This window comes from Topomyia yanbarensis, chromosome 2 (genome assembly GCF_030247195.1).
Source record: "Topomyia yanbarensis strain Yona2022 chromosome 2, ASM3024719v1, whole genome shotgun sequence".
In the NCBI taxonomy this organism is placed as follows: Eukaryota; Metazoa; Arthropoda; class Insecta; order Diptera; family Culicidae; genus Topomyia; species Topomyia yanbarensis.
In genome coordinates, this window is record NC_080671.1 from 256,898,043 (window position 1) to 256,911,071 (window position 13,029).

At 21.3% G+C, this 13,029-nt stretch overlaps 1 protein-coding gene across 1 annotated transcript in view; it reads left to right on the top strand.

The window, feature by feature from the left end:
* Positions 1-3,409: 3,409 nt before the first annotated feature.
* LOC131680264 (liprin-alpha-1-like) overlaps positions 3,410-13,029 on the top strand; it is a 1,110,500-nt gene continuing 1,100,880 nt past the window's right edge. Inside the window, exon 1 of the mRNA XM_058960981.1 lies at positions 3,410-3,999. Within this exon, the coding sequence (XP_058816964.1) occupies positions 3,410-3,999 (590 nt within the window). The remainder of the gene's footprint in view (positions 4,000-13,029) is intronic.

Consider the following 13,029-nt stretch of genomic DNA (forward strand, 5'->3'; position numbering starts at 1 on the left):
GGAATTTTTGGAATTTTAGAATTTTTGGAATTTTAGAATTTTTGGAATTTTAGAATTTTTGGGATTTTAGAATTTTTGGGATTTTAGAATTTTTGGAATTTTACAATTTTTGGAATTTTAGAATTTTTTGAATTTCAGATTTTTTTGAATTTAAGAATTTTTTGAAATTTAGAATTTTTGGAATATTAGAATTTTTGGAATTTTGGAATTTTTGGAATTTTAGAATTTTTGGAAATTTAGAATTTTTGGATTTTAGAATTTTTGAATTTTAGAATTTTTGGAATTTCAGAATATTTGGAATTTTAGAATTTTTGGAGTTTTAGAATTTTTGGAATTTTAGAATTTTTGGAATTTTGGAATTTTAGAATTTTTGGAATTTCAGAATTTTTGGAAATTTGGAATTTTTAGAATTTTAGAATTTTTGGAATTTTAGAATTTTTGGAATTTTAGAAGTTTTGGAATTTTAGAATTTTTGGAATTTTAGAATTTTTGGAATTTTAAAATTTTTGGAATCATAGAATTTTTAGAATTTTAGAATCTTCGGAATTTTAGAATTTTTGGAATTTTAGTATTTTTGGAATTTTAGAATTTTTAGAATCCTATAATTTTTGGAATTTTAGAATTTTTGGAGTTTTCGAATTTTTGGAATTTTAGAATTTGTGGAATTTTAAAATTTTAGAATTTCTGGAATTTTAGAATTCTTGGAATTTTAGAATTCTTGGAATTTTAGAATTTTTGGGATTTTAGAATTTTTGGAATTTTAGAATTTTTGGAATTTTAGAATTTTGGAATTTTAGAATTTTTGGAATTTTAGAATTTTTGGAATTTTAGAATTTAAGAATTTTTGGAATTTTAGAATTTTTGGAATTTTAGAATTTTTGGAATTTTAGAATTTTTGGAATTTTTGAAATTTTAGAATTTTTGTGGAGTTTAGAAAATTTTGGAATTTTAGAATTTGTGGAATTTTAGAATTTTTGGAATTGTAGAATTTTTGGAATTTTAGAATTTTTGGAATTTTAGAATTTTTGTAATTTTAGAATTTTTGGAATTTTAGAATTTTAGAATTTTTGGAATTTTAGAATTTTTGGAATTTAAGCACTTTTGGAATTTTAGAATTTTTGGAATTTTAGAATTTTTGGAATTTTAGAATCTTTGGAATTTTAGAATATTTGGAATTTTAGAATTTTTGGAGTTTTAGAATTTTTGGAATTTTAGAATTTTTGGAATTTTGGAATTTTAGAATTTTTGGAATTTTAGAATTTTTGGAATTTCAGAATTTTTGGAAATTTGGAATTTTTAGAATTTTAGAATTTTTGGAATTTTAGAAGATTTGGAATTTTAGAATTTTTGGAATTTTAGAATTTTTGGAATTTTAAAATTTTTGGAATCATAGAATTTTTAGAATTTTAGAATTTTCGGAATTTTAGAATTTTTGGAATTTTAGTATTTTTGGAATTTTAGAATTTTTGGAATTTTAGAATTTTTGGAGTTTTTGAATTTTTGGAATTTTAGAATTTGTGGAATTTTAAAATTTTAGAATTTCTGGAATTTTAGAATTCTTGGAATTTTAGAATTTTTGGGATTTTAGAATTTTTGGAATTTTAGAATTTTTGGAATTTTAGAATTTTGGAATTTTAGAATTTTTGGAATTTTAGAATTTAAGAATTTTTGGAATTTTAGAATTTTTGGAATTTTAGAATTTTTGAAATTTTAGAATTTTTGTGGAATTTTGAAAATTTTGGAATTTTAGAATTTGTGGAATTTTAGAATTTTTGGAATTGTAGAATTTTTGGAATTTTAGAATTTTTGGAATTTTAGAATTTTTGGAATTTTAGAATTTTTGTAATTTTAGAATTTTTGTAATTTTAGAATTTTAGGAATTTTAGAATTTTAGAATTTTTGGAATTTTAGAATTTTTGGAATTTAAGCACTTTTGGAATTTTAGAATTTTAGGAATTTTAGAATTTTTGGAATTTTAGGATCTTTGGAATTTTAGAATATTTGGAATTTTAGAATTTTTGGGATTTTAGAATTTTTGGGATTTTAGAATTTTTGGGATTTTAGAATTTTTGGAATTTTAGAGTTCTTGGAATTTTAGAATTTTTTGAATTTTAGAATTTTTGGAATTTTAGAATTTTTGGAATTTAAGAATTTTTGGAATTTTAGAATTTTTGGAATTTTAGAATTTTTGGAATTTTAGAATTTTTGAATTTTTGGAATTTTAGAATTTTAGAATTTTTGGAATTTTTGAAATTTTAGAATTTTAGAATTTTTGGAATTTTAGAATTTTTGGAATTTTAGAATTTTTGGAATTTTAGAATTTTTGGAATTTTAGAATTTTTGGAATTTTAGAATTTTTGGAATTTTAGAATTTTTGAATTTTAGAATTTTTGGAATTTTAGAATTTTTGGAATTTTAGAATTTTGGAATTTTAGAATTTTTGGAATTTTAGAATTTTTGGAATTTTAGAATTTTTGGAATTTTAGAATTTTAGAATTTTTGGAATTTCAGGATTTTTGGAATTTTAGAATCTTTGGAATTTAAGAATTTTTGGAATTTTAGAATTTTGGAATTTTAGAATTTTTGGAATTTTAGAATTTTTGGAATTTTAGAATTTTTGGAATTTTAGAATTTTTGGAATTTTAGAATTTTAGAATTTTTGGAATTTTAGAATTTTTGGAATTTTAGAATTTTAGAATTTTAGAATTTTTGGAATTTTAGAATTTTTGGAATTTTAGAATTTTTGGAATTTTAGAATTTTTGGAATTTTAGAATTTTTGGAATTTTAGAATCTTTGTAATTTTAGAATTTTTAGTATTTTTGGAATTTTAGAATTTTTGGAATTTTAGAATTTTTTGGAATTTTAAAAATTTTGGGATTTTAGAATTTTTGGAATTTTAGAACTTTTGGATTTTTTGGAATTTTAGAATTTTTGGAATTTTGGAATTTTTGGAATTTTTGGAATTTTAGAATTCTTGGAATTTTAGAATTTTAGGAATTTTAGAATTCTTGGAGTTTTAGAACTTTTGGAATTTTAGAATTTTTGGAGCTTTCAAATTTTTAGAATTTTTAGAATTTTAGAATTTTTGGAATTTTAGAAATTTTGGAATTTTAGAATTTTTGGAATTTTAGAATTTTTGGAATTTTAGAATTGTTGGAATTGTAGAATTTTTGGAATTTAAGAATTTTTGGAATTTTTTTTTTGTTTATTTATGGACCTTTTTAACCAATGTCATTTAGGTCCGTTGAGAAGCTATATGTACATTTCATTTTTCAAAAATAGATTTAGATTCCGTTGTATAGCTTGATTTCTTTGAAGAATGTGAGAATTTTCTCCGCCAGTGCTTCCCTCATGTTAGTCGGTATACCTGCGCGCGTCCGCTCTTCGATCAGTCCTGTGCAGTTCACGATGACGTGTTTCACCGATAAAGCCATCGATGATGTTCAGGACGACGCTACCAGCAGGGAAAATGAGATGGTAAGCAATGATGATTTCACATCGAGTGAAGAGACACAGGATAGTGGAGAGCTTTGGGGAACAATGCCGAGCACGGCTAAGGAAGTGAATTCAACAGGATCCAGAGGAGATAAAGTGTTGAATGAACTCCAATTAACACTGCCAAAGCTAAAACGATTTACGCGCCCAGGTATTGCACCTTGGGAGAGGCATAACATTCCAACAGACAAGAGCCTATTTCTGAAAGCAAAGCAGGGAGCGCAACCAGCAGAATTGCGACTGCTGTTCAAAAAACTGAAAAGTACAAAGTATCGTATCCACCAATGCATCTATACGGATGGGTCAAAGGTGGAAGACAGATGCGGCTACAGCGTAGTTTCAGAAGACCTGGTGATCCAGAAACGAATTCACCATATGTGTAGCATATTCACTGCTGAAAGTATGGCAGTAAAGGATGCATTAGCATGGGTGGCAGACCAAGAGCATATTGGAGCCTTTCTCATATGCACCGACTCCATGAGCGTACTCACGTCTCTTGAAAGGTGGAAAACTCGGAGTAGATGGAAAGATGATGTTGGAGCACTGTACAGGAAAGCTAAGAACAACGGAACAGAAGTGATTGTGTGTTGGGTTCCAAGCCATATCGGAATCACAGGGAATGAAAGGGCAGACCGAGAGGCGAAGGAGGCCCTAAAAGCAGAACAGATTGAGGAGAAGGCGATCGACATAAATGAATTTAAAACTGTCATAAAAAATCGTATATGCTGCTTGTGGCAACGGAATTGGGACCAAGAACAGTTTAACAAACTACGCGAAATTAAAAACACCGTCATACCTTTTACCAAGGCGACAGGAAGAAACAGACAGGAGAGTGTAAAATTAGCGAGACTACGAATAGGACACACAGCGTTTACACATAGCAACTTACTCGAGAGGAGTGAGGCACCTCGATGCCAATTCTGCAATGATGCTTTTTGGAATTTTAGAATTTTTGGAATTTTAGAATTTTTGGAATTTTGGAATTTTTGGAATTTTAGAATTTTAGAATATTTGGAATTTTAGAATTTTTGGAATTTCAGAATTTTTGGAAATTTAGAATTTCTAGAATTTTAGAATCTTTGGAATTTTAGAATTTTTGGAATTTTAGAATTTTTGAATTTTAGAATTTTTGTAATTTTAGAACTTTTGTAATTTTAGAACTTTTGGAATTTTCGAATTTTTGGAATTTTAGAATCTTTAGAATTTTAGTATTTTTGGAATTTTTGGAATTTTAGAATTTTTGGGATTTTAGAATTTTTGGGATTTTAGAATTTTTGGAATTTTAGAGTTCTTGGAATTTTAGAATTTTTTGAATTTTAGAATTTTTGGAATTTTAGAATTTTTGGAATTTTAGAATTTAAGAATTTTTGGAATTTAAGAACTTTTGGAATTTTAGAATTTTTGGAATTTTAAAATTTTTGGAATTTTAGAATTTTTGGAATTTTAGAATTTTTGGAATTATAGAATTTTTGGAATTTTAGAATTTTTGGAATTTTAGAATTTTTGGAGTTTTAGAATTTTTGGAATTTTAGAATTTTAGAATTTTAGAATTTTTGGAATTTTAGAATTTTTGGAATTTTAGAATTTTTGGAATTTTAGAATTTTTGGAATTTTAGAATATTTGGAATTTTAGAATTTTTGGGATTTTAGAATTTTTGGAATTTTTGGAATTTTTGGAATTTTAGAATTTTTGGAATTTAAGAATTTTTGGAATTTTAGAATTTTTGGAATTTTAGAACTTTTGGAATTTTAGAATTTTTGGAATTTTAGAATTTTTGGAATTTTAGAATTTTTGGAATTTTTGAATTTTAGAATTTTAGAATTTTTGGAATTTTAGAATTTTTGGAATTTTAGAATTTTTGGAATTTTAGAATTTTTGGAATTTTTGGAATTTTAGGAATTGTAGAATTTTTGGAATTTAAGAAATTTTGGAATTTTAGAATTTTTGGAATTTTAGAATATTTGGAATTTTAGAATTTTTGGGATTTTAGAATTTTGGAATTTTCGAATTTTTGGATTTTAGAATTTTAGGAATTTTAGAATTTTTGGAATTTCAGAATTTTTGGAATTTCAGAATTTTTGGAATTTTAGAATTTTTTGAATTTTAGAATTTTTGGAATTTTAGAATTTTTGGAATTTTAGAATTTTTGGAATTTTAGAATTTTTGGAATTTTTGGAATTTTAGAATTTTTGGAATTTTAGAATTTTTGGAATTTTAGAATTTTTGGAATTTTAGAATTCTTGGAATTTTAGAACTTTTGGAATTTTAGAATTTTGTTGGAATTTTAGAATTTTTGGAATTTTAGAATTTTTGGAATTTTAAAATTTTTGGAATTTTAGAATTTTTGGAATTTTAGAATTTTAGAATTTTAGAATATTTGGAATTTTAGAATTTTTGGAATTTCAGAATTTTTGGAAATTTAGAATTTCTGGAATTTTAGAATCTTTGGAATTTTAGGATTTTTGGAATTTTAGGAATTTTAGAACTTTTGGAATTTTAGAATTTTTGGAATTTTAGAATTTTTGGAGTTTTCAAATTTTTAGAATTTTAGAATTTTGGAAATTTTTGGAATTTTAGAATTTTTGGAATTTTAGAATTTTTGGAATTTTAGAATATTTGTAATTTTAGAATTTTTAGTATTTTTGGAATTTTAGAATTTTTGGAATTTTAGAAATTTTGGGATTTTAGAATTTTTGGAATTTTAGAACTTTTGGATTCTTTGGAATTTTAGAATTTGTGGAATTTTGGAATTTTAGAATTTTTGGAATTTTAGAATTTTTGGAATTTTAGAATTTTTGGAATTTTAGAATTTTTGGAATTTTAGAATTTTTGGAATTTTAGAATTTTTGGAATCTTTGGAATTTAAGAATTTTTTGGAATTTTAGAATTTTTGGAATTTTAGAATTTTTGGAATTTTAGAATTTTTGGAATTTTAGAATTTTTGGAATTTTAGAACTTTTGGAATTTTAGAATTTTTGGAATTTTAGAATTTTTGGAATTGTAGAATTTTTGGAATTTTAGAATTTTTGGAATTTTAGAATTTTTGGAATTTTAGAATTTTTGGAATTTTAGAATTTTTGGAATTTTAGAATTTTTGGAATTTTAGAATTTTAGAATTTTTGGAATTTTAGAATTTTTGGAATTTTAGAATTTTTGGAATTTTAGAATTTTTGGAATTTTAGAATTTTTGGAATTTTAGAATTTTTGGAATTTAAGAACTTTTGGAATTTTAGAATTTTTGGAATTTTAGAATTTTTGGAATTTTAGAATTTTTGGAATTTAAGAACTTTTGGAATTTTAGAATTTTTGGAATTTTAGAATTTTTGGAATTTTAGAATTTTTGGAATTTTAGAATTTTTGGAATGTTAGAATTTTTGGAATCTTTGGAATTTAAGAATTTTTTGGAATTTTAGAATTTTTGGAATTTTAGAATTTTTGGAATTTTAGAATTTTTGGAATTTTAGAATTTTTGGAATTTTAGAATTTTTGGAATTTTAGAATTTTTGGAATTTTAGAATTTTTGGAATTTTAGAATTTTTGGAATTTTAGAATTTTTGGAATTTTAGAACTTTTGGAATTTTAGAATTTTTGGAATTTTAGAATTTTAGAATTTTTGGAATTGTAGAATTTTTGGAATTTTAGAATTTTTGGAATTTTAGAATTTTTGGAATTTTAGAATTTTTGGAATTTTTGAATTTTTGGAATTTTAGAATTTTTGGAATTTTAGAATTTTTGGAATTTTAGAATTTTAGAATTTTTGGAATTTTAGAATTTTTGGAATTTTAGAATTTTTGGAATTTTAGAATTTTTGGAATTTTAGAATTTTTGGAATTTTAGAATTTTTGGAATTTTAGAATTTTTGGAATTTAAGAACTTTTGGAATTTTAGAATTTTTGGAATTTTAGAATTTTTGGAATTTTAGAATTTTTGGAATTTTAGAATTTTGGAATTTTAGAATTTTTGGAATTTTAGAATTTTTGGAATTTTAGAATTTTTGGAATTTTTAGAATTTTAGAATTTTTGGAATTTTAGAATTTTTGGAATTTTAGAATTTTTGGAATTTTAGAATTTTTGGAATTTTAGAATTTTTGGAATTGTAGAATTTTTGGAATTTTAGAATTTTTGGAATTGTAGAATTTTTGGAATATAAGAAATTTTGGAATTTTAGAATTTTTGGGATTTTAGAATTTTTGGAATTTTAGAATTTTTGGAATTTAAGAATTTTTTGGAATTTTAGAATTTTTGGAATTGAAATTTTTGAATTTTAGAATTTTTGGAATTTTAGAACTTTTGGAATTTTCGAATTTTTGGAATTTTAGAATCTTTAGAATTTTAGTATTTTTGGAATTTTTGGAATTTTAGAATTTTTGGGATTTTAGAATTTTTGGGATTTTAGAATTTTTGGGATTTTAGAATTTTTGGAATTTTAGAGTTCTTGGAATTTCAGAATTTTTGGAATTTTAGAATTTTTGAAATATTAGAATTTTTGGTATTTTAGAATTTTTGGAATTTTAGGATTTTTGGAACTTAAGAGCTTTTGGAATTTTAGAATTTTTGGAATTTTAGAATTTTTGGAATCTTAGAATTTTTGGAATTTTAGAATTTTTGGAATTATAGAATTTTTGGAATTTTAGAATTTTTGGAGTTTTAGAATTTTTGGAATTTTAGAATTTTAGAATTTTAGAATTTTTGGAATTTTAGAATTTTTGGAATTTTAGAAATTTTGGAATTTTAGAATATTTGGAATTTTAGAATTTTTGGAATTTTAGAATTTTTGGAATTTAAGAATTTTTGGAATTTTAGAATTTTTGGAATTTTAGAACTTTTGGAATTTTAGAATTTTAAGAATTTTAGAATTTTTGGAATTTTAGAATTTTTGGAATTTTAGAATATTTGGAATTTTAGAATTTTTGGGATTTTAGAATTTTTGGAATTTTTGGAATTTTTGGAATTTTAGAATTTTTGGAATTTTAGAATTTTTGGAATTTTAGAATTTTAGAATTTTAGAATTTTAGAATTTTAGAATTTTAGAATTTTTGGAATTTTTGGATTGTAGTATTTTTGGAATTCTTGGAAATTTTGAAATTTTTGGAATTATAGAATTTTTGGAATTTTAAGAATTTTAGAATTTTTGTGGAATTGTAGAATTTTTGGAATTTTAGAATATGTGGAATTTTAGAATTTTTGGAATTTTAGAATTTTTGGAATTTTGGAACTTTTGGAATTTTAGAATTTTTGGAATTCTAGCATTTTTGGAGTTTTCGAATTTGTGGAGTTTTCGAATTTTTGGAATTTTAGAATTTTTGGAATTTTAGAATTTTTGGAATTTTAGAATTTTTGGATTTTAGAATTTTTGGAATATTAGAATTTTTGGGATTTCAGAATTTTAGAACTTTTGGAATTTTAGAATTTTTGGAATTTTAGAATTTTTGGATTTTAGAATTTTTGGAATTTTAGAATTTTTGGAATTTCAGAATTTTTGGAATTTTAGAATTTTTGGAATTTTAGAATTTTTGGAATTTTAGAATTTTAGAATTTTTGTAATTTTAGAACTTTTGGAATTTTCGAATTTTTGGAATTTTTGGAATTTTAGAATCTTTAGAATTTTAGTATTTTTGGAATTTTTGGAATTTTAGAATTTTTGGGATTTTAGAATTTTTGGGATTTTAGAATTTTTGGGATTTTTAGAATTTTTGGGATTTTAGAACTTTTGGAATTTTAGAGTTCTTGGAATTTTAGAATTTTTTAAATTTTAGAATTTTTGGAATTTTAGAATTTTTGGAATTTTAGAATTTTTGGAATTTTAGAATTTTTGGAATTTTAGAATTTAAGAATTTTTGGAATTTAAGAACTTTTGGAATTTTAGAATTTTTGGAATTTTAGAATTTTTGGAGTTTTCAAATTTTTAGAATTTTAGAATTTTTGGAATTTTAGAATTTTTGGAATTTTAGAATTTTTGGAATTTTAGAATTTTTGGAATTTTAGAATATTTGTAATTTTAGAATTTTTAGTATTTTTGGAATTTTAGAATTTTTGGAATTTTAGAAATTTTGGGATTTTAGAATTTTTGGAATTTTAGAACTTTTGGATTCTTTGGAATTTTAGAATTTGTGGAATTTTGGAATTTTAGAATTTTTGGAATTTTAGAATTTTTGGAATTTTAGAATTTTTGGAATTTTAGATTTTTTGGAATTTTAGAATTTTTGGAATCTTTGGAATTTAAGAATTTTTTGGAATTTTAGAATTTTTGGAATTTTAGAATTTTTGGAATTTTAGAATTTTTGGAATTTTAGAATTTTTGAAATTTTAGAATTTTTGGAATTTTAGAATTTTTGGAATTTTAGAATTTTTGGAATTTTAGAATTTTTGGAATTGTAGAATTTTTGGAATTTTAGAATTTCTGGAATTTTAGAATTTTTGGAATTTTAGAATTTTTGGAATTTAAAATTCTAAAATTTAGAATTTTAGAATTTTTGGAACTTTAGAATTTTTGGAATTTTAGAATTTTTGGAATTTTAGAATTTTTGGAATTTTAGAATTTTTGGAATTGTAGAATTTTTGGAATTTTAGAATTTTTGGAATTTTAGAATTTTTGGAATTTTAGAATTTTTGGAATTTAAGAACTTTTGGAATTTTAGAATTTTAGAATTTTTGGAATTTTAGAATAATTGGAATTTTAGAATATTTGGAATTTTAGAATTTTTGGAATTTTAGAATTTTTGGAATTTTCGAATTTTTGGAATTTTAGAATTTTTTGGAATTTTAGAATTTTTGGAATTGTAGAATTTTTGGAATTTCAGAATATTTGGAATTTTAGAATTTTTGGAATTTTAGAATTTTTGGAATTTTAGAATTTTTGGAATTTTAGAATTTTGGAATTTTAGAATTTTTGGAATTTTAGAATATTTGGAATTTTAGAATTTTTGGAATTTTTGGAATTTTAGAATTTTTGGAATTTTAGAATTTTTGGAATTTTAGAATTTTTGGAATTTTAGAATTTTTTGAATTTCAGAATTTTTGGAATTTTAGAATTTTTGGAATTTTAGAATTTTTGGAATTTTAGAGGATTTTTGGAATTTAAGAGCTTTTGGAATTTTAGAATTTTTGGAATTTTAGAATTTTTGGAATTTTAGAATTTTTGGAATTTTTGGAATTATAGAATTCTTGGAATTTTAGAATTTTTGGAATTTTAGAATTTTTGGAGTTTTAGAATTTTTGGAATTTTAGAATTTTAGAATTTTTGGAATTTTAGAATTTTTGGAATTTTAGAATATTTGGAATTTTAGAATTTTTGGGATTTTAGAATTTTAGAATTTTTGGAATTTTAGAATTTTTGGAATTTAAGAATTTTCGGAATTTTAGAATTTTTGGAATTTTAGAACTTTTTGAATTCTAGAACTTTTGGAATTTTCGAATTTTTGGAATTTTAGAATTTTTGGAATTTTAGAATTTTTGGAATTTTAGAATATTTGGAATTTTTGGAATTTTAGAATTTTTGGGATTTTAGAATTTTAGAATTTTTGGAATTTTAGAATTTTTGGAATTTTAGAATTTTAGAATTTTTGGAATTTTTGGAATTTTTGGAATTTTTGGAATTTTAGAATTTTTGGAATTTTAGAATTTTTGGAATTTTTGGAATTTTAGAATTTTTGGAATTTTAGAATTTTTGGAATTTTAGAATTTTTGGAATTTTAGAATTTTTGGAATTTTAGAATTTTTGAAATTTTAGAATTTTTGGAATTTTAGAATTTTTGGAATTTTAGAGGATTTTTGGAATTTAAGAGCTTTTGGAATTTTAGAATTTTTGGAATTTTAGAATTTTTGGAATTTTAGAATTTTTGGAATTTTAGAATTTTTGGAATTTTAGAATTTTTGGAATTTTAGAATTTTTGGAATTATAGAATTTTTGGAATTTTAGAATTTTTGGAATTTTAGAATTTTTGGAGTTTTAGAATTTTTGGAATTTTAGAATTTTAGAATTTTTGGAATTTTACAATTTTTGGAATTTTAGAATATTTGGAATTTTAGAATTTTTGGGATTTTAGAATTTTTGGAATTTTTGGAATTTTTGGAATTTTAGAATTTTTGGAATTTAAGAATTTTCGGAATTTTAGAATTTTTGGAATTTTAGAACTTTTGGAATTTTAGAATTTTTGGAATTTTAGAATTTTTGGAATTTTAGAATATTTGGAAGTTTTGGAATTTTAGAATTTTTGGGATTTTAGAATTTTAGAATTTTTGGAATTTTTGGAATTTTTGGAATTTTAGAATTTTTGGAATTTTAGAATTTTTGGAATTTTAGAATTTTTGGAATTTTAGAATTTTTGGAATTGTAGAATTTTTGGAATTTTAGAATTTCTGGAATTTTAGAATTTTTGGAATTTTAGAATTTTTGGAATTTTAGAATCTTTGGAATTTTAGAATTTTTGGAATTTTAGAATTTTTGGAATTTTAGAATTTTTGGAATTTTAGAATCTTTGGAATTTTAGAATTTTTGGAATTGAAGTATTTTTGGAATTTTAGAATTTTTGGAATTTTAGAATTTTTGGAATTTAAGAACTTTTGGAATTTTAGAATTTTAGAATTTTTGGAATTTTAGAATAATTGGAATTTTAGAATATTTGGGATTTTAGAATTTTTGGAATTTTAGAACTTTTGGATTTTTTGGAATTTTAGAATTTTTGGAATTTAAGAACTTTTGGAATTTTAGAATTTTAGAATTTTTGGAATTTTAGAATAATTGGAATTTTAGAATATTTGGAATTTTAGAATTTTTGGAATTTTAGAATTTTTGGAATTTTCGAATTTTTGGAATTTTAGAATTTTTGAAATTTTAGAATTTTTGGAATTTTAGAATTTTTGGAATTTCAGAATTTTTGGAATTTTAGAATTTTTGGAATTTTAGAATTTTTGGAATTTTAGAATTTTTGGAATTTTAGAATTTTGGAATTTTAGAATTTTAGAATTTTTGGAATTTTAGAATTTTACAATTTTTGGAATATTATTTTACAATTTTTGGAATATTATTTTAGAATTTTTGAAATTTTAGAATTTTTGGAATTTTAGAATTTTTGGAATTTTAGAATTTTTGGAATTTTAGAATTTTTGGAATTGTAGAATTTTTGGAATTTTAGAATTTCTGGAATTTTAGAATTTTTGGAATTTTAGAATTTTTGGAATTTAAAATTCTAAAATTTAGAATTTTAGAATTTTTGGAACTTTAGAATTTTTGGAATTTTAGAATTTTTGGAATTTTAGAATTTTTGGAATTTTAGAATTTTTGGAATTTTAGAATTTTTGGAATTTTAGAATTTTTGGAATTGTAGAATTTTTGGAATTTTAGAATTTTTGGAATTTTAGAATTTTTGGAATTTTAGAATTTTTGGAATTTAAGAACTTTTGGAATTTTAGAATTTTAGAATTTTTGGAATTTTAGAATAATTGGAATTTTAGAATATTTGGAATTTTAGAATTTTTGGAATTTTAGAATTTTTGGAATTTTCGAATTTTTGGAATTTTAGAATTTTTTGGA